Source organism: Dipodomys spectabilis, unplaced genomic scaffold (assembly GCF_019054845.1).
Source record: "Dipodomys spectabilis isolate Male_0828 unplaced genomic scaffold, ASM1905484v1 ptg000163l, whole genome shotgun sequence".
NCBI classification, from domain to species: Eukaryota; Metazoa; Chordata; class Mammalia; order Rodentia; family Heteromyidae; genus Dipodomys; species Dipodomys spectabilis.
Window position 1 is genome coordinate 15051869 of NW_024870840.1, and position 22365 is coordinate 15074233.

The following is a 22365-nucleotide window of genomic DNA, read 5'->3' on the forward strand; positions in this document are numbered from 1 at the left end:
GCTTTACCTCTTCATGTTCTTTCCTGCTCTCTGCCTGGAGGGTTATCCCCCTGCAAAAGAAGGCATCTCAGTCAGTGCTCCCCTGACCTCAGAGACTGAGGGATGTTCTCATCAGCTGACAAGGCACCAGGAGAGCAGCACCATGGGATGGAAAAGTGTGTGTGTGTGTGTGTGTGTGTGTGTGTGTGTGTGTGTGTGTGTGTGTGTGTGTGTGTGTGTGTGTGTGTGTGTGTGTGTGTGTGTGTGTGTGTGTGTGTGTGTGTGTGTGTGTGTGTGTGTGTGTCTCTCTCTCTCTCTCTCCTAGTAATCCACTTGGGTGACATCTAGCAAATACTGGCTTGCCAAACGAGAAGGCCTCCGGTCTAGTGTGAGCTTGTGGTTCTGCAGTGAGGACCATCTTCCTGACTTGGATGATGTAAGACAGCCGGGACTCTGGCCCAGCCACTTCCCATCCACGTACGTACTTCTAAGCAAATGAATGGCAGGGAGTATGCTAACAATAATGCTGACTGCCTTCTGCTAGTTCCTTTGCTCCTCATATCTGTGGCAGGTGGGGACACAGGTCTCATTCCTATTCCTAGCTGATGAGACCTAGGGACCCAGAGGTGTGGAGTAACTGCATGGCATCATGATGGATGTAGGCATTTTCATTCCCAGCTTGCTGCCCATCACCATCTTTAGAGGAAGGAGGCTGCCCAAGGCTGCTTTGAAGTCAGAGAAGGGCCAATCCACACCATCCTGACCAGTGCCTTCCTCACTTGCGGGCTGGCAAACCCTGAGGTACTTCCTGGGCTCTGAACTCCTTAGACAGCAGTGTTTTAAGGGAATCCACTGGGCCATCCCAGTGGGATGAGATATGCTGTGAGTGACATCTCTACTGAGCTGCCATGCTGCAGAAGTGTGTGGTTTAAGCGGTAGAGCACAAGCCTTAGCAGAAAAGCTAAAGGATACTGTCCAGGACCTGACTTCAAGCCCTAGTACCAGTACCAGCACACACAAAGAGCAGCCAAGGTGCATGCCTAGGATCTCTTTGGGGCCTCTGGAGACCTTGGGGTTTGTGGAGACCACGTGGGAAGAGAGGATTCCGCACTAGCTGAAGTACCTCCTGTTTGGGCCGTAAAAGGAGCCCCTTCAGATATTCTTACTTGTTCTCCTCAGCCCTATCACACTGTCACATGAAACCAAGTGCTTGCGAGCAGCCGCAGCCTTCTCTCTCCAAATCAACTTCTATCACTTGAACACCAGACCCTTTCCATTCCAGAGACACAGATCCTTGCCAGTGCTCCCTAAATAAGGCACGTAAATCATACTGAACACAAGGGAAAACCATTCTCTTAGCAACACCCCGAGTGGGGCCTCTCACAGGGAGAGCTGGCTCATGAGAATGAGTTCAGAAACCCTCCATGGGGCAGTCACTACACTTGTTCTCCCAAATAAAATTTGTGCAGCATACGATTTCCCATTAGGTGTGGTGATCTGGAAGCAGTATCGCCGGTCCTCACAGTCCACCGCCATCACTGAGCAGTTGTCCAGGTCCTGGATCAGTCCTCCAGCCACCGCTCCCCTAGGCTGACACATGAGGTTACCGCCTTGGGTGAAGAAGTAGAGTCTCTCCCAGGTGGTGGTCACCAGCCCGGTTTTGCTGTAAAATTATGTATGAAAGCCCATTAGCACTAGAAAATGGGAATGGCACCTCCAAGTTGGGTTGCCTGTTCAAGGTCCTGGAAGCATTCAGAAATAACGTCTTTGTATCAAAGCAAAACCACTTTGACAAGCACTCACATGAAAAGTAGCAGAAGAGATAACAGTTTCTCTTGAGTGACCTGGAAACCATGGGCCCTGCTCCCAGCACCGACTCCAGACAGGTGTGTGGGATGGACCTATCCCCCAACCCAGCCATATTCAGCTTCCAAGCTGTCAGAAACATCAGTCCATCACAGTTAGGAACGGAAAACCTGCAAGATCATCCTCCAGGGCTTAAAGCCTACCTGTTCTGAATCTAGTCAGTCACCTCAGCCCACAGCCTCCCCCCCGCCGCACCCCCAAATCCTGGGAGCTCTTGCTAGCTTGGGTTTCGCTCTAACTGGAAGCTGTTCTCATTTTCTGGGGTGCTTACAAGAAGAAAATGCAGTTCCTTGGCACAAAACAACAGAACTTTGTGGGATTTTTTAAAGCCTCTACAGAACTACTGGAAGCATTTCACTTGTGATCTTCACAAGTTTTCAGACCTTAGGAGTGCTCTGTGACAATCCTGTGGAGATTACCAAACACAGAGTGGCAGCTATGTTCAAGGAACTGGGTATCGTGTACCAGTAATTTCTAGAAATAAATAAGGCTGACTCTGAGAGCCCCCAGTGCTAGCAGTGGCCTCATTCAATCCTCACAAGGACTTTATGAAGTAGGTGCAGTCTCAGATGCAGAGATGGACGCTCAGCCCACCAGATGTGTCTCTCAGAGGCCAGGACTCTCCCCTCCCCCCTCCCTTTGCTCTTAGAAACAGCTGGACCTGACCATCCCTGTCAAATTCACGATAGACAGTTAAAGACAGGAGTGTTAAGTATAAAATGTAATCTGAAGGAATATGACTGAAAGCTTTCTGATTCAACCCTTGCCTTACTGCAGGTCTCTGGTTTTTTTTCCTGCCAGCAACAGGGGACCAGGGAAACAGCTCAGGATAATAAGTGTGTAAGAGAGGGCTGGGAAGGTGGCTCAGTGGTAGAGCGCTTGCCTTGCATGCTTAAGGCCCTGGGTTCGATTCCTCAGCACCACATAAGCAAAAAGAAAAAAGCCGTAAGTGGTACTGTGGCTCAAGTGATAGAGCGCTAGCCTTGAGCTGAAGAGCTGAGGGACAGCGCCCAGGCCCAGAGTTCAAGCCCACAACTGGACCCCCCCCCCAAAAAAAAAAAGTGTAAGAGAAGTCATTACAAATGGTCACAGTGACCAGAGTCAGGAGTGGTCTGGTGTCAGGGAGTCCACGGCATGGAGTGTTTGCACAAGTCTGTTCTAGCCCCACCTCTCAGTGCACTCTGGGCTCTGGGCACGGAGTGGTGCTGATGGAGCTCTTCCTCTCAGTGGCCACCTGAGAGATGGCCCACAGATGCCACTTCCTGGAGAAGGGGGGGGTTTAGAGAGAGGCAGGCAGTGGCCTTCTTACTTTCTGAGATTCAGGTAGCCAGCCTTTTGGAGGAGGTTCCTGTTGACCTGCGGTGCAGCCACATCAAAGTCTGGAGTGTACACAGACTCATCGACCGAGAGGAGCTCTTGCTGGGACACCTGCATCTTGTCCACCTCGGCTTCCAGTTCCACCTGAATGCTTAAATAAGATGTGGTTCATCGGTCACTCCACAGGCCTACTCAGGAGGAGGCAGGGTCTCCATCCCATCCCCCAAAGTTCCCTGCTTAGAGATGGAGCCACCAGCCTCACATAGCTGTAGTTCCCCACCCTCTAAGTGAAGCCCCAAAGCAAGAGAGAACAGGGACCTGGTTCTGCAGAGCGAAGTGTTTGTAAGACTGAGAACTACACCAGGAACACCCGGATGGTGCTGAACCCAGCTAACCAAGTTCACTGCTAGCAAAGAGCTACTACGTATGGAACTGTGAATATGGATTTTAGGAGAAGCCATCCCGAGGCTGTGTGGCCTAGCTCTTGGTTTGAGAAGGGGCAGTGGAGATAGCTACAGAAAAGGGAAAGTGGATGGCAAGTACCACAGGCAGCATTCTTTCTGTGACAGCCCTGAACTGGCTGCAGGTGCCCCCTGGAGCGTAGAAGAGGCCAGCTGCAGTACGACAGCGTTTGCTTCCTGTGCCTGTGTGCCGAGGTGTAGGAAACTTGGCAGCGTTCACCTCAGCAGCCCCTTCCCTTTTGCCCTGTGATGAGGCATCACCAGGCGCCCCACCCAGTGGTGACAGGTGTGGGTTATAAAGTCCTAGCCACAATCAGCCTGAGATGGCCCACTTCTGAGAGCAGGAGAACATGAACAGAAGACGTGGTGTCCCATTTCACTGTGTTAAGAGGATCATGAACCCTAAAATCAGGGGAATAAAGGGGTAAGTCGAGAGTTTCCTCAAAGTGATTGCCTTGGGATTTTCTCTCTTCCATGGTGAAGTTTACTTCTCTTGTTTGATGCAATAGACTATCTAGGTTAATTGTGGCTTTTCTGCCATTTGAATGGATGACAAGGCACTCTACCACTGGAGACCTTAGGCCTGACGGCTGGACAAGGCTCATTGGCTGAGCCTGTTAGTCACTGAGAGAAAGGAGCTCCAGCAAAAAGTTGGCACGGCCAAGAGCACTGCTGAGGCTCTTGAGCTTCTGTGGGTCTAATGAAAGGTAAGGAGTGTCTCCTCAGAAACACGTGTAAACTGGGGTGACATGCTGCACACAAGTTCAGGGTGTTTACAGTAACTGCTGTGCACTCCCCACCCATAGACTCACAGGCTAAAACACACACAACTAATCTAAGGCTGACAGGATCCAAAGGAACATGGTAGGAGAGTAACTGCTTTCAACTGTTCCTCTTCAAGTGCATCAGAAATGCGTGAAGCATTGTGATCACCAGAAATGAAAAATTAAGGCAGGATGAAGACACTGAAAACAAGGGGGGGGGGGGGTGATAGATTAGCAGGCTCTTCTCTTACTTTCTCCTAACATTCCCAGAAGGTAGTAGTCAAAAGAGATTTCACCAGCTGCTCTGGCACCATCATAAATCTAAAGCTGCATCACTTGCTACTGCCAGCTCAGTGGCCCAGGAAGGAGAGTATGCTTCCAACTCGGCACTGGTTTTGCCTGGGGTTCAGTCTCTACTTCCACAGCCTTTCAGGCCGCTACTTGGCTTCCTCAAGCTTTTGGAATGTAGTATCTTGAAGAAAATGAGCAACTTGCTCTTCTTTTTTCCATATGAAATAAAGTGCCACGTTCATTTCCATTTTGTATATATTTAAACACATACACACACATACAAATACACACAGAACTAATAACAGGCACTTAAGGAGTCACCCCTCTGTCCTCTAGGTGCCACAAGTCTGGCCCTCTGGAGCCCAGGGGCCACCTGAGAGCTCCATGGTAGAGGGTGAGAGAAGGCAGGACCTGGGCGGCCTTGCCATCCAGTCAGTGTGGGTGGCTGAACGGCAGCTTGTTAAAGTAACCAGGGGGCCCGGCCTCATACTGTCTCATGGCATCCATATAAGTTAACGTGACAGCAGGCATTTCTGAAAAAGGGAAAAAATTGTGGCTGCTAATCCCCTTCCCTCAGAAGAAAACAGCAAATCTAAAGGGCACTCAAAAGCTTATGACACGTGAAACTTGACTATTAACAAAGCGAGCCTGACAACAGTCACTCGGACTTAAGGAATACCCGTGGGGATTAATTTTTAATTTGCCTCTTTGTTGCCTGCACTTCACATGAGTTGGGAGCTGTAGAAATCATTAAATTCAACTCTGCTCCCCAGACATTCACAAGTGAGGGACTGTCTCAGAGTTCACGGCACAGAGGGGGCTGAGAAACCCTCTACAGGAAGAAAGGCCCTGCCTCCCAGCGACGCTGACTCAGCAGAAAGGCAAACCAGACAGCAGCATTACCTTTGCATCATGCCTGCGACCGAGGCTAAGAAGCTGTCCATACTACTGGAAAACATCGCTGCTCCCTTCTTAAAAAAATCAATCTGAAAGAAAGAAAACGGTATGAAAAAAGTGATGGAGGCTGTCCCTCAGTGTGAGGCCCACCACACTGGCGAGCTAGGGAAAGGGTTCTGGCTGTCGGCTGAGAGGTGTAAATGGCAGGAATAATGAAAGGCAAGTGCCTTGTACATTATTAAGTCACAGTAATTTCAATGCTTTATCTCTGCAATTAATAGTAGCAGCCATTTCCTTACGTGAATCCTGGAGTTTCTTGAGGTCCCATTCACCTTTCTATCTACATGAAGTGCAAGGGTGATACGTGACACCAGCAAGAAACAGATGAGCACTTGCTGTGGCCAGCATGAGCCATTCAGGGGGTAGCCCTGAAGACTACCATATGCCCAACCTGCTTCACTGAGCCGCTGTGGACCCAGGCTAGCGGCTGCAGCGAGAAACCTGGATTAAAGACCCCTATTAGCCTCTTCCAATCATGATATTAAATCAGAGGGGATTACATGCATAAAGGACAGGGCAGGAACCTGGCACTATGCACCTGCTCAACACAGGAAAGGCCCCTTCTCCCTAGCTTTCTATAATGGACTCTTTCTCTGTCCAGGAGAGACAGTGCTGTGTGGAAATGAAACTACAGTTGCTGGCTTTCAGTACTAAAATGGAAGGAATGCTTCTTTCCTGTGCGCTGGTGTGACACTCACTTCCAGAAGGTCTGGGTGTCCTGACACATCCTGTGGGACAGAGTTCAGGGAAGAAGGAGGGAGATCAGGTCTGGGCACTACTGATTTCTACAATTACCCACCCTGAAAATCACAAGCTGCTATTCTGTACAGCTACTGGCTTTCAAAAATCTGGACACTAGGAATGAAACACTCCATTTGGCATGTGTAATGATGGGCAGATAAGAGTCATGAGCCAAGGTCATGAAGAAAGAGGAGGATTCCGTGAGGATATTCCCTCATCTGGTCCAGCAGCTTGCTTGCCCTGGTGAGCAAGACAATAGCTATCATCGCATCCTGCCCTCTGCTCTGCAGGCAGCCTGGGAAAACAGGTACACCAGTGATGTCCTCAGTTATCACAGGGTCAAATCACATGACCATGATTATTCTCACTCAGGGTAACATTCATGGGATGTTCTGGCTCCATGATCTTTGAATTACACAGAGATCAGCACTGTAAATGCCATTTTCAATCCCTGCAATGTCAAATACCAACATGGCACTCATCAGTTAACAATATTAATCCAACATCTAAACATTCTTCATTTCTACAGGCCCAGTATTCTGAGATCTTCTCCTGTGCTTCTCCTGCATAACTTCCCTTTGAGTTGTCACTCTGAGCCTATGGCATAGTTAGTTGTTTGATCACTCTGTAAGCTCTTCGGGATAGAGGCCACATTGTCCCTGAAAACATCTGATGAATGGAAGATTCTGACCTCTACAGCCATGTGACCTAGTACTTCCTTTTAGGCCTAGGCAAGAGGTCATTTATGTGCTCAAAAGCCTTTATATAGATTGCAAAACCTCACTGTGCAGGCATGAGGACTGAATCATGACTTAATTGCAAACCTGTTTGCCAAAGACCACAGAAGCTACACCTCTACAAAGGCAAAAGGTGCTGAGACGCCTCATTCGGTCTTCACCCAATGGGCGTAAGAAACAGCAGGAGTGCAGTTGCTACACCACCATCAGCTAAGATCAGGCAGGGGAACCTGCCTTCTTCTTCCATGAATACTGACTTCCAAGGGCAGAACAGCAGACACTCCTGAATCACCTGCAGGGTGAACTCATGGAAATAACTAGGCTTTTAAAAGTCAGTAAGGGAAGGACTAACTTTGTCTATGTCCTGAAATCTTCCTCAGGCATGGACACCATCCTTCTGTCACTAGCTGCAATGGTGACCTCTGTCTGCTCCATCCACCTGGGCCAGGGGCTGTGTCTCTGCAAAGGCCTCCACAGCCACATCTCCTGAGGCTACAGCACTCACTTACAACCCCAGGCCAGAAGAAGTGGTGAAGCCCTTGACCATAGGAATGGAACCAGCTGGCATCAACATCCTTTGGGCCTTGTGAAGACGCTCCTCCAATGCAAGCTCCACAGCCCTGACCATCAGACTGGAGAGCTTGTCTTTTAGACTCTCCTTGGTTCTAGGTGCTTATACCCCTACATAGAGAGTATGTCCATCCAAGAGAAAGAGGGACAAGCGAGTGCCCATTACAGTGCCAAGGCAGAGGCTGAGTGCTCTCAAGGACTTGGGGACGGAAGCCCCCAACAGTGGTGGTTGTGGACTAAGCCAGCTTTACTCAGAAAAGCCCTTCTTCTCTTTTTAAATATTACCTGTGAAGGCATACGCTGACTTAAGTGAACTCCCCACTCACCAATGTAACAACTATAACAGGAGGACAAGACAGCTGAGCTCAGATGCTTCAGGACCCCTTATTTCCCTTTTCCCCAGTGAAACTCACATTGCATCTCTTTTCAAATATGTTGTAAAATGTGTTATAAAGGCAAAAGATGCTCCTATGGAAGGCTGCTTAAACGTGGTGACTTCATTCTTTTCAACATTTTGCTTCCGCACATCCGCTTCTGTTCCTAGGCTGTCCAGTGAGAGAGGATTCTGTGTACTTATCACACGCTCAAGTGAGGGCTTAGGGTTGGTGGTTGCTACAGTAGTTGAAGTGAGGCAAGTGGAAAGGAGAGGGTGGTGCTGCTAGCCTGACACACTCACGACCATCCCGCCACTCTTGTCCTGTGCTACAACAGCCCTGTCCTCATCCCTAAAGTGGATCAACCTTAAGACCACTAAATAGAAGGGATGTGACCAAATAAAACCCAGGCCAGGGTAAAACACTGGCAGTAAGCTTAGGGATGAATCCTTTGAGAATAACCCAGTGTGGGTGAACATGGCAGTGCAGAAAGGAACAAAGGAAAAGCACAGGCCTGGTTCTGAGCCAGCAATCCCAACCAGAGCAGGGAGCTTTGACTGCTAAAACAGACCAGGATGGGCTTTCATCTGGATCAGAATGACTTAGAAAGCGCTAGACAAAGGGCCAGGCAGACTCTTCCCCAAGGAAGGCTTGGGCCTGTGCCATCATTTCTTGAACAAATGACTCCATAGGTCCAGCTAAACAAGGTATAGCCCAGCTGGAAACTCTTCAAAGTGCCTCATCCCAGGAATTGCCCAGGGAGGCTGTGCATCTGCTTCTTTCTAGATGATCCTCTGTTTCTCCCTCAGGAGAAAGGGCTCTCCTACCTGTCCTTGGGCAAAGCCTATCATGGGCTCCATCATAGCCACCCGCTTTCGATACTGCAGCGCGTTGAGGGCACAGTAGTACTGAAGGGACGACAGGTGCTGTTTCCGCCGGGCAGCTGCCACCTCTTTCCCAACTTCAGTCTTGACCTGGTTAAAAGGTGAAGAAGGGAAAACTTCAAGTTGTCTACTGGGCATGACAATTCTGCAAGAGGATGCAACTTCAAAACGCATTTGCTTGTTCATTATAACCATTTTTGTGACAAATACAGTAACACAGAGATAAGGTTATACCCAAACCTAAAAAAAAAAAAAAACCTCAATTAAAAATATCCAAGGCTGAGCTCAAGCCTATAATCCTAGGCATCTGCGATCTGGAGATCCCAGGAGTCTGAGATCTGAGGATTGCCATTTGAAGCCAGCCTGTGAAGAAAAGTCTGTGAGATTCTTATCTCCAATTGAGCATCAAACAAACAAACAAAGCCAGAAGTAAAGCTGTGGGGGTTAAGTGGTAGAATGGTAGGCTTGGGCAAAAAAAAAAAAAAAACCTCAGGAATAGAGAGCAGGTGAAGGTCAAGCCCCAGAAGCAGCACACACACACACATGCACGCGTGCAAACACACACACACACTAAACAAAAAATACAAAAGTAAGGTAGCATCCCAGTGCTGTGAGGCTGCACGGCCAGCGCTTTCCTGAAGCAGTGCACAATGCTGCAGCACTTCAGGGTAACAACAAAGAGGCAGGCATAAAAAGCCAGACACTTAGCATTATGCGTGATTGTATTCCAAGGAAATCGCCTAACAGAAATACAAAGGTATGTACATAAAGGTGTTCAACAGTCTAGACAGGAACAAAACCCGCAAAGAGCAGGGGCTGAGGACCCTATCAACAAGTGGGCAAGGCACTCATGTGACCCGAGGGACATGTGACAGAGCATCAAGCTGGGGAGTGATGATCAAGATGCATAAATTGACATGTTGAATTACAACTCCTCTGTACAACTAAAAATAACCTAAAAAACACAGACTTTTACAGTGGCTGCAAGTTGGTGTACAAAAGAAGCCAGATGAAAAGGCTAAGGGAAGTCAATGCCTAGTTAGCAAACACAGGATAGATTTATGAGGGCCACATATAGGAAAAAGATAGAAGCCCATCAGGACCCCCACAATGCCACGAAATTCCAAGAGGAAGACACATGAGGAGCTTAAGTAGATGACCTGAAAATAACACATAGAGCACACTTACCCTTTCATTCTCCTTCTTTTTAGGAAGCCTGCTGTATTTTGCCATTGAGAGGTCATGCTCTGAAAAGAAAGATATCTGAGAATCCAGGAAGACTGAAAGGCAGGGACATTCACTCACCATTTTCTCCCCACATCACCAAACCCACAAACCAAGAATGGAGAAAGTGCCTACCATTGCTGGCGAGTCCAAAAAGATCTTTCAAAGTGCTGACTTCTGAATAGGAGAAAAGAAAGCATCTTAGAGCAGAGGAAAATAGAAGCTGACAAGCAGAGCTCTGCTTTCCTGAGAAGACAAGTATATGCTCTGCGTGGGCCCTGGCGTAGTGGCTGAGGTCTGATCTTGCCATACGCCACACCCTGAGCCCCTAGCTGTACATGCAGCCCTTCCTCTTCAGAGCGGGCACAGGTTCTGGGGACATGGAGACAGTGGTCATCAGTACTCTTCATGAAGGCCCGCAGTATAAATTTAAGTTCTGATTCTTCAGCTCCTGTCTTGTTATGTTCTTCCTTGGAATACAATCAGGACTACACCCAGAACCTTGGTCTCCTATTGCTGCCATTTTAACATCTGACTTATGTGTCACCACTGGACAAAGAAAGGAATACAGGAGGTTTGTGTTAATGACAAACTTAGACAAACTGATCACAAGCCAACACCAATAACCATGATCCCACAGGGGTGACAGACACCAATCCCAGCTCATAACAGCAAAAAGGCCAATGAAAAATGCAGGGACACTGAAAAGAAAGTGACACTTCCTATCATCCAAACACAACCAAGCATGCCATATTTTCTATGTTCTTTTTCAGTTTGCTTCCAAAGTATCCCCAGATGTTATATTTCCCTGTCTGAATACTGGACTGCTTTCTACCTTCCCCTCCTGCATTTTCTTTCTTTCCACCTTTTACTTTCTGGTGGAGCTGTTTTCAGGTTTTGAACTTCACAGTTTTAAATAGCTTTGTTAATAACTCTCATGTTATCTTTATTCAGATTACAGAATAAGGGTGGAAGCTTTAAGACAAATACTACTATGGAAGCCAACAGGACACCATGTTCTAACCTGCCTCTGGTGTGGACTCAAATGTGAACTGGGCCACACACTTCAAGTTTATGTCTTGTGTCATCAGGAAAGGATGGTCTGATTAGCTTTTTTTTTTTTTTTCTTGAACACTAGTAAGTTTCTGTTCTGAGTACTAATGAGTAATTTGTTCTCCATTTAGGAAGAATCATCATCCCAGGCAAATGCTAATCTGTATATTGGGTCCTGCTGGAGTAAGGAAGGCCACTGTCACTAACACCGCTGGGTGCTCCCAATCCTGGGTCTGCTGCCCATGAATATATCAGAAAGTTGTAAAGACGACAACACAGAACTTCGAGAATGACTACACCTTTCTGACAGACTTGGAATTTGCTTTTCAAAAAACACCCCAAGATTCCTAACACTTTTACTTGAAGGAAATACTTTGTAAAACGCACCCAATGAGGCTTTCAATTAGGACTGCAAAATCAGCATGTGGCCACAGTTACCAAGTTTGGGCTTCACATGCAATTAGTGACAAGCAACAATAAACCACTGCAACTCCTGCCAATGAAGGACTCCTTTTGCACATGCCAGCTCATATACTACTTAGTGTTATTTGCTTATCAGATGGGCTTTGGGTAGAGCTTACACCAATTCTCCTATGGCTCCTCAGCTTCAGGTGACAAGATCCAATAGGACCTCAAAGGGAGGGAGAAAAACTCATCTTCACCATTTGCATTTATATTAACTGCATCTTTACTGCCTACCAAAGTGAACTTTTTTTTTTTTTTTTTTGGTCAGCTGTGGGGCCTGGACTCTGGGCCTGGGCACTGTCCCTTAGCGCTTCAGCTCAAGGCTAGTGCTCTACTACTTGAGCCACAGTGTCACTTCTGACTTTTTCTGCTTATGTGGTGTTGAGGAATCGAACCCAGGGCCTCATGCATGCATGGCAAGCACTCTACCACTGAGCCACCTTCCCAGCCCCACAAAAGTGAACTTGAAAGTCATATACCCAACAGTTCCTCTAGTACCCAGGTTTAGACTTTGGTCCACTGAAAGTTTTTGTGGTTACTGGAGTCTGAACTCAGGCCATGTACTTGCTAGGCAAGTGTTCTACCATTTGGGCAATGCCCCCAATTTACTTTTTAATGAGTGTTTCCTCAAGTATAATTCTTTATCGTTAACAAATACTTTGTATGAAATAAGAAATCTCAGAAGAGTAGAAAACTGTTGATGCTGATACTTTTCTAACATCAACTAAGTTTTTCAAAATTATTAATTCCTTTTTCCACACATGTTTTTAGCTAGTTTGCTTTCTCACAGATAAAAAATTACCCTAGAATTTAATGTAGCATTAGAACCAAGATAACTCCAAAAGGTCATTCAGCCTCTCTGGGCCATCAGACCCTCTCACTGAGTGAGCTTCAGGACCTAGCATGTCCACAGCTACACCCCAAAATGCAGAATAGAGAAAGTGGAGGTCCCAATGAGTCCTTTCCTGAGTGCCCATATGACATTCCAAAGCATGTATGGCTGGTCCTCAGGACCAGTTGCCTTTACAAATCCACTCAGCATCACTATCTGCTTGGTAAAGAGGCACATGCCACTAAGACATCTCCAACCATCTCTGGGAAGTCTTCTCTAGCCCCTTAGACCTAAAGAAATTGTGCCTTTCTGTGTGTTCTTCCCATCTGTCCTGTGGCTCACGACACCACACTACAGAGATCTGTTCCCATCTTGCCTCCTTCAGGTGAGCCAGAAACCTGGTGGGACTCACAGTGTTTGCTGCACTGAACTGCTCAAAAAGAAAGGCAGATCTCAGCAACTATATGTTTAAAGAAATTAATCCACTAAGAATTACTAAGTCAATTTAAAAAATATGGTGAAAGTAACGGCACAGTTTGTTTACCTGTGAGATCCTTTTCTCGAAACTGTATAACAGGTAGAACCATGGTGTCTGCCAACTGTTTAGCCAGCTCAGTGTGGAGAACATTAAGCTGGAAGAAAATCATGATGCTATTACTGTCTGATGCAGTTCCATTTCATCAAGGGGTCACCAGACTATTTCTGTATGGCTGAGCAGTTCAGCTACACTTCTTTAGCAATTCCTAAAGTAGTAAATGAGATAGGCCTGGAGGTGGTGAATTAAATGCCTGGTTAGGGCAGACCAGGGCATTGGTGGGGCTTTCTGACCATAGGTACTCTTGATTTGTGGTACTCTGGGTCTGTGCCACGCCCATCTGCACAGCCAGATTCTGTAGTTGCTGGCAATGAATGAAGCTTGCTGGCAGTGCTCAAACTTACTTAGAGGGCTGAAGTCACACCAGAAAAACTGGCTGTGGGAGCTGGACCGGCCTCACCCAGCTGCAGGCTTGGGGAGTCATCTGCAGAAGGGGGGCATGCTATGAAACTGTTGCTATGCTATGAACAGTTGTAGCTCTGGCCTTCCACTCTTTCTAAAACAGGATGATGCACCCAAATGTGACGCCTCTCAGCACACAGTTCTAACAACTCTTATTCTCTCTTCCAACCTCAAGGCCTGATGAAATCCTGCCTGTGTTAAGTGGCCTAGGAGAGACAGAGAGGATCACCTCTAGCGCTACCATTTGGGCACTTTTTGTGTACCAGCTTCTCACATTTACATTCACCTTGTGGGCTAGGTGTTCTTGTCCCCATTTCCCAGATAGGTAAATAACCTTCAAATCCAGAGAGGAAAGATACAGCGCAGCTGTGCACCCCACAACCTGGGATGTGGAGTCTGTCCTTTATGTTCACCACGCTGCTTGAAGCACATGCCAGCAGGGCACACATGAAGGGCCAGCCCCAGCAGACAACTTTGGGGATTCCTATCAGGGGGCTACGGGGGAAGTCTCTGCAATCTCTTGGCACCTTCAGCAGTGACAGTGGTTATGCATTCATCCCACAAAGGCCTGCCTCCTGGGGCTGGGGCCTCAGAGGCAGCTGAGAGAGAGGCCTCAGAAAAGCTTAAACTCTTGCCCAAGGCTAGCCTTTATCTAGAAAGGGAGCAGCTGAAAGCAGCAGCCCAAAGTAGCTGAAACAAGCTGAAAATATTCTCCTTGTTTTAATCTAGCCAAATCAGGGAGCTTTCTTCTGCTGGGAAAACATGAAGCCAGCCACACTAGTAAGTAGCATCAGGACAGAATGGGGTTAAATGTTTCCTGGAATGATTTCATTGAGAAATTTAACCTTTTTCATTGATGGTTAAATTAATGAACATCAACAAGTACACCGAGTACACCCTGGCTCTGTGCTTTCCTGATCATGCACTCAGGAACGGCAGACTTCCCTGTCAGTCTTTTCCTTCCTTGTTCCTTCCGATGGACCTAGGGGTTTTATGACATGAGCCTTTGAGGTGTATGGGTTGCTGACCACAAACCTTTGCTAAGGAGAGTAGAAGGAGCAGATCGCTCTCATCTCAGCCCTTTGAGATCCTCATACAGAAGATGGAGGTAGTACCATCTCCTTAAATGGCTACCAAGAGGATAAAGCCTGACCCAATGTGCTGGGCATAGAAGGTTTAAGGAAAATGACTGCTGGTCTTAGGGGCACCCTGAGGGAGAAATCCAGAAACCCTGCTTTTGTGGTAATTACCATGATTGGGAACCTCTGTGTAACATATAACAGACAAGAAAGACCCCACCTCAAGATGGCCTATTACATTAAGCCATGTAAGTCTCTGTTTTTTGTTATTCTTTAAGAGTCAAGTTACTTGTCTTGAAGCCTTTTTCACATGGCTTAGGCTCAGGTGGAATCATCGGCTCTCCTCTCCTCAGATCTGGACCCCTCTGGGCTGGCTGCACCTCTCACAGGCCTGTCCATCATGAGGCTCTACTGTGAAGCGCGCCTGTCCATCATGAGGCTCTACTGTGAAGCACCTCACAGTGCCAGCCTCCTCGGAGGCCCTGATGCTGCTATAAAATCACCTTTAGGTTCTGCCCGGTACCCATAGTAATTGAGCTATATGATTACGATTTTCACAATTAGAATTGCGTGTTTCCCATAACAATAATAGTTCTTCACATACATTCTACATAGAAGTAATGGTTCTATGACTTTGTTACGCCAAGACACACTGGGAACCACCGAAGACTAGCAGAAGGAAGGATCCTACTAAGCCTGTGTGAGTACTGTGGTCCTGCAAAGTCCCTTATGTAGTCCAGAATAATGAGAGAATAAATTCCTGTTGTTTGGAGCTATCTAGCTGGGATGACCTCTTGCAGCTGCCTTAAGAAACTAACAAATGCCTTAGCAACTGAATTCATCGACATCCCTTCGATGTACTGTTTGTGCCCATCAAAGCCTTTCTTTCTCAACCACAAACATAATGCTATGGCGCACCTGTTATAGATAAACTAGAAGATGATCAAGTTGACCTAGCTTCTCAGATATTTAAGTAGATACTTTTTAAATGGAGTCATAACCAACATAAGCATGAAAAAATGTAAAAAGAATTTAAAAAATGTCCCATGTTACTATCTTACCTCATCTACCACCTTGGAAAAATAGTGGAGTGTAGAAATTACTTCTTCATCACCTTTGCCGAGAGCAAAATTCTAAGACCAAAGAGATAAAAGAGCCAAGTGTTAACTGAAATTGGGAATTCAGCACTAGTGCATGGCCTACAAAACTATTACCAACTACCAAATTATTACCCTATCTAAGCCTAATGTATACCTGAAGAAAACCAGACCTCTGCCTTCTAGCCCAGGCTGTATAAATACTACTTGCCCCTTTGGCAGTCCTTCCTTGGCCAGGCCCTTCTGTTTGCATACAATGATATCTTTATTTGAGGGCTCATTTCCTGGAATGGCTAGTGTTGATTCACTGGTCCTCCCTGGAGACTGAACCCTCAAGGACAGTGGATTACTTCTACAGGCTCTTTATAACACCTCACTCAGAGGACTTTGGCTCACTGCCAATTATAATTCATTAGAGGAAGAAAAGAGAAGATAAGACAGAAGGGAAAGCTAGAACAGGGAAGGTAGAAGAAGGAATGTAAGAAGGGAAGGAAGTGGGAAGGATGAAAGAAAATCTTTACAAATGCCTTTGGAGAATTCTTTAAAAGCAGCCATTTGGGAATAAAGTAATCCCTTACAACCACCAGTTACCTGCTTTTCGTATGCTAGCAGCTGTTTGGAAAGCTGTTGGGTGGCCAGGCACATTTCATTCTGCAGAGAGAAGGGGGAAAATAGCATATATAGTCACTGAAAAGGACTATCTCAGAGTAATATGTGTGTACCTGTGAAGTGACAAAACATTCTGTTTGGGTATTATTTAGAAAAGAAGATCAGTGGGCTGGGAAGGTGGCTCAGTGGTAGAGCGCTTGCCTTGCATGCATGAGGCCCTGAGTTTGATTCCTCAGCACCACATAAGCTGAAAAGCTGGAAGTGGTGCTGTGGCTCAAGTGATAGAGTGCTAGCCTTGAACTGAAGAGCTGAGGGACAGCACCCAGGCCCAGAGTTCAGGCCCCACAACTGACAAGCCGACAAAAAACAAACAAAACAAAAAAGAAAAGATGATCAGTGTAATTCTAGCACCCCAGAACTCAAAAGGCTGAGGCAGGAGGATCATGAGAGTGAGACCAGCCTGGGTTACACAGTGAGTCTCTGTCAAAAAAAAAAAAGAAAAGAAAAGAAAACAAGACCAAGATGAATCAAAAGGTTAAAAGTTTGTTCTTTAAAAAACAAAACTCTCAAAACAAATAAGCAAACACATAAAGCTTAAAGTTGCTGTTCCTTCTGGTCATTCAATCAATCAACAAATTCAATGAGCAAGAGTGCAGCAAACTGTGTTGTCCTCATGGATTCACAGGGGAAGCAGACATGAAAACACATTTGCATCCATGCTGAGAACTGCAAAGGAAAATCCTTGGGTGTCAGGAGCCTGAGAGCATTCAGGAGGAGCTAGTGAGTGGCTAAGGGAGAGATGTTTAACCAGACCCTGTAGAAAGTCAAGCTGGCCACAGACACTGGCCTAGAAAGGGATTCCTGTGTCTGAGGCTCAGTGCACCTGCTCTTCAGACACAGGCTTCACCCTGAGACTGCAGAGCACAGGTCTGACCAGGCATGGTGGGAGACCCCGGCTGGCCTCCGCAGCCTTGGCCTCTACTTACTGTCTTCTCAGGAGTTATCATTCCTTTAAAACTAAGGCCTGGGCTCTACAGGGATTTGTTCCATTGGCTAAGGGGAAAGGGAGACTTATAAGAATATCAGAGCTGATTTCCACTTTAGGTCCTTTCCTGCAGCCAGCCAGCCAAACTGCAAACTGCTCCACGGAGCTGGAGCTGCTAGCATGCAAGCCTTTCTCAAGGACCTGGCATGGCTGATAATTGTTTTCCACACATTCCCCCTCCTCCTAACGTGCACCCTGAGGTGTATCATCATTATCATCACTTTACAAAGGGGATCAGAGGTTATAAGGGACAAACGCACACCTCACTAGAACTCCCATGAGCTGAGCAGCAACTGACAGGCAAAGAGTTAATAGTCTGTCAGGTTCCCAGCTCAGATTGCCAACCCTGTGCCATTCAGATCTGAAGGCCAAGATATTATCTAGTTAGTACAGGGGAAGAGGGTGGGCCTACAAATGACAGGATCTCTCACTTTTCTGGCAGTGGCTCAGCAGAAGAGGTGGACTAACACTCAGTCTCTAAGTGGACCTGCAAGTGTAACAGGCATTTCTTGGTGTGGAGCTGGAACATGTTAACCAGGTCTTCTACCACTGGGCCATACTTCCAGCTCCATAACACCCTGGGGACAGCTCTTGGGCCACCACCTGCACTCAGCTGCTTTCTATGAACCCTTGAAAAACAGAAGCTCAACATTTGGAGTTGAAGGTAGCTTGTGCAAGGCCCTAAGCTCCCTCGCCAGCAACACACACCCCACCACCACTACCACCATCACCACCACCATCACCACCACCAACAACAACAACAAAACCGCAAGGCAAGCTGAGGCAGAGCTTGCTGACAGCATCTCCTAAGTTAAAGAGGGCCTCCCCCAGCTGTTGCCAAGACAGAAGACAGTGGCTGCTAGTGACAAAACGTGAGCTGCTGGCAAGTGGATGTTTACGTTAGCTTGACCCAAGGGCTTACTGACTGCCTACTACAGCCACCTTAAACCACCTCTGCGGGCCTCTGGGCAGGCAGCACTGACCACAGCTGCTATGAATGGATAGGCTGGAAATAGGTCAGAGGAAGTCCATTGGGATTCAAAGTGACGGTTTAGCCATTTGCTGTATCAAGTTCGTGTGGCCAGAAATGTGGCCTAAACCTGAAGTAATGAAAGTCACCTTCATCATGGTATACACCACAGCACTGGGCTCCAAGACGGCACTCAGAGGCCCCGAGACAGAAGAAAGGATGCCTAGGGTGGCAAGAATAGATAGAAGCTGCATCTTGTGAGGGGGTTGTCAAGGACTTGCACTCTGTCCTGGAAGCACTGAGGCAGTGAGAAGCAGGCAGGAAGATGAGCAGAGCAGATCTGTGTGGCAGAAAAGTCCTGCATGGCTGTGGTGGGGAGGAGATGAAAGGGAAGGGGGTGGGGGAGGCTTGTAAGCAGACTATGGGCAGCTGAACGAGCTGTAAAAGAAGAGCCTGTGGCTCAAGTGGTGGAGTGTCTGCCTAGAAGTGCAAGGTGCTGAGTTTGGTCCCCAGTAGTGTCCCAAAAAGGGGGGGGCTGAGCCCAAACTAGATACAGCCCCAAAGGTGCCACACCTGTTCCCCAAGAAGAACACCCAATTCAGGATGGGAGGTGGAGGAGCCAGAAGAAACATTCTCCAGCCAGTTGTAGGTGGAGAGGCCCCATACTTGGTCCTCAGTCTGCCCCTTCTTGTCAGTACAGAAGGGGCCAGGTATGAGCTGAGCACTGGGAAAGGGATGATCTTCTTCCTGGAGTTCAGAGTCCACAAAGGGACCAGGAAGCCCCTTATACCAAGCGCTTCTGACCCCAAAGCACACAGGGCATCGGGCACACAGGGGAAGGGCATTCTAGCCAGGAAGGAAGAAGGAAGGAGGCCAAGAATGCTGGTAGAGACGCTCTGTCAGATTGGAAGTCAGCCTCAGAAGCCAGAAGACACTCTCTCCAGTTTTCCTCTCGTTTCCTCTTTCTTACATTAAGAGTAGAAGGACTTCCACAATAAACTAGCAGAATCACCACATAGTCCTCACTCAACCGTTAGCAGCAGCATAAACCTGGTTTTTAAAACATAATAATGAAAAATGATGCCTTACGAAATGCCTGGTTTTGGTTGTTTTATTTTGCTTGGTTTAGTTTTGAGACAGAGTCTCACTGTGTTTGAGGCCAGACTGTCCTTAAACTCTAATCTTCCTGCATCAGCCCCCTAAGTACTGGTATTACAGGTATGCAGATCACACTTGGCTTAAGTGTGTGTCTTTTTTGGGTCCGGTCGTGGGGCCTGAACTCTGGGCCTGGACGCTGTCCCTCAGCTCTTCAGCTCAAGGCTAACACTCTACCACTTGAGCCACAGTGCCACTTCTGGCTTTTTTCTTTATGTGGTGCTGAGGAATCGAACCCAGGGCCTCAGGCATGCAAGGCAAACGCTCTGCCACTGAGACACCTTCCCAGCCCCAAATGTGTGTCTTATAGAAATAAAATTATGAAACTCTATAATCCACCTCTGTATGTCTAAGTATGAAGTAGTTAAGGAATAACATGACATAAAACCAAGAAAATACAACTTGGAAGAAAAGAAACTTGAATGAAAACAAGAAATATTACTCTCTTTAATAAATATATATGGAAACAAACTGATAAAAAAGGATTCAGGATGTTTTTTTAAAAAAACAAAACAAAACATAGTAGGCTAAGCTTGCAAATAGACCCATTAAACTTAACACTGGTCCTGTGGCTGCCAGTCTGGATGCAGCTGGTCACTGACTGTCACCGAGTATACAGCACCAACCACACATTTCCACAGTCTATGCTGCAGGAAACCATGGGACGGTTTCTGGCCAGAGAAGAACCCACGTGACAATCATGTGCTGTGAATTAAAAGCTGTGTTCCAGCCTCTTGGAATGCAAGGCCTACTTAATTTTGGCAAAACACAGTTTACTGGCTTGGAAAAAAAGAGGGTGTCAACTCTCTAAGTCAATGGCTCTGACAGACATGGAAAAGCCAGACTCTTGGGAACATCAGATGCTTTTAAAGTCTTCAGCTTTTAAGCTTTAAAAATACTCCTTTATGCTGGCTGTTGGTGATGAAGACCTGTAACCCTAACTGCTTAGGAGTCTAAGATCTGAGGATCATGGTTCAAGGCAGCTAGGGCAGGAAAGTCTGTGAGACTTTTATCAGCAATGAGTCACGGAAAAGCTGAAGTAGAGCTATGGTTCAAATGATAGAAAACGAGCCTTGAGCAAAAAAGCTAAGTGGCCAGGCTCTCGAGTTCAAGCCCCAGGAACACCACAGAAAACAAAAGCAAAAAAAAAAAAACTCCTTTAATCATAGAATCCAAAGTTTTAAAGTGTTGATTAGCAAGCAAATTCACATATGATTACAGTAAAACATGTAGATTTTCTCAAATTTGGAATATTTAGGGAAAAAAAACAAAAACATACTATTTAAACAATCAGAGCTTCAAATTTAAAACTGACAAAGCAATATTGTTCTAAATTCTGAATACCAAAATAAGTCCACAAGAAAAATCAGAAATGAGCATAGGATTCTTGTTAAAAGTAGTTAGCATACTGCCACATTTATTTACATCTCAGCCCTACATTCTTGGGTTCACTTTGGTGACCCATAGACACATCAAAACTAGTACTAAGAGAGAATTATGGCCAAGTCTGGTGGCTCACTCCTGCAATCCTATCTACCGGAAGGCAGAGAAGGACAGCGGTCTGAGTCTGGCCTGGGCAAAAGTATAAAACCTTACTTTAAAAACTTAAAAACAGAAGGATGAGGGGAATGGCTCAAGTGGCCTAGTAGGTGCAAGGCCCCAAGTTCAATCCCCAATATTGCCAAGAAGTGAGAGAGGGAGAAGAGAGAGAGGGAATAAGAGAGAGTAGAAGAGATAGAGGCAGAGGTAGAGAGAGGGGATGGGGAAGAAGAGAGAGAATGATATAGGGCCCCCTCCCCAAATACACACATCTATATGTCCACATGCACACTTCATGTGCACACACATGCCGTCCTCTTCCTGTACCTGTATTCCTTCATCTATCCATCCTGTTGTTCAAGTCAAAGGCATGGCTATCACTCTTTCTTTTGAAAACATGTTTTCAATTTTACTTATTTGCAGTTGTGGGGCATGAAGTTAGGGCCTGGGCACTGTTACCCAGTTCTTTTCTCAAGGCTAGTACTCTACCACTTTGAACCACAGCATCAGTTCTGGGTTTTGAGTGGTTAACTGGAGATAAAAGATTCACCCAACCTTCCTGCCCTGGCTGGCTGCAAACCACAATCCTCAGATCTCAGCCTCCGGAGTAGCTAGGACTACAGGTGTGAGCCACCACCGCCTGGCTCATGTTTTCATCTTTAATTGCCACATAGTAATGGTACACCTTGATGGGGGACCATCAAGACATTCCAGTACATATTTATAATATCAGATGGAGGTAACTGGCAGGTTTATCATTTCAGACATCTGCCATTTTTGTGTTTGGGGGAACACAGCTGCTGTCGTCACTAGTTTTCCTCCTATGTTACAGAACATTTCTCCTACCTCAGTGCACCTCTTCCCCTTAACCGTCTTTCTCCATTGCTCAGATTCATCCTTCACCCACCTGATCCCTTCACATCCAATCCACCATCACTCTACCACCCCAACTCCTCTGACCTCCGCCCTCCTCTTTGCATTTCTGCCATCCTTTCTCTAGTTCAAGTCCCTAAGCCCAGGAGTAGAAGTGAAAAGTCTGAGCCGTGGCTTCAGCCACACTTGTTCTTCCATGCATTAATTGGTAGATTTGGGCACGTTACTCATCATCACAATCCTCAAGTCTCCTGAACTATAAAATGAGGAGACCCAACCAGAGCAGATGGGGAATTTAAATACAACCATCTATGCGAAATCCCTGAAACTGTCTGGAAGCTATGTAAAGCTCAAGCCCCCAACTATCGCAATCGCTCTCCTTTTGGGTGTCCAGCTGCAGTGTTTTAGATTTGAAATGTCCATCAAAATCCCACATGCTAAAAGACTTGGTCCTCAGCCTACTGGTAGGTGGTAAAACTTTTGCAA

The 22365-nt window shown here is 46.7% G+C and overlaps 1 protein-coding gene across 1 annotated transcript in view; it reads right to left on the reverse strand.

The window, feature by feature from the left end:
- The window catches only part of Appl2 (adaptor protein, phosphotyrosine interacting with PH domain and leucine zipper 2), a 41592-nt gene that overhangs the window by 10587 nt on the left and 8640 nt on the right, over positions 1-22365 (reverse strand). The window contains exons 3-12 of the mRNA XM_042693231.1: positions 16280-16339; positions 15653-15724; positions 13060-13147; positions 10301-10342; positions 10130-10188; positions 8885-9031; positions 5582-5664; positions 3155-3313; positions 1454-1642; positions 8-50 (exon numbers count right to left, since the gene is read on the reverse strand). Of these exons, the coding sequence (XP_042549165.1) occupies positions 8-50; positions 1454-1642; positions 3155-3313; positions 5582-5664; positions 8885-9031; positions 10130-10188; positions 10301-10342; positions 13060-13147; positions 15653-15724; positions 16280-16339 (942 nt within the window). The remainder of the gene's footprint in view (positions 1-7; positions 51-1453; positions 1643-3154; positions 3314-5581; positions 5665-8884; positions 9032-10129; positions 10189-10300; positions 10343-13059; positions 13148-15652; positions 15725-16279; positions 16340-22365) is intronic.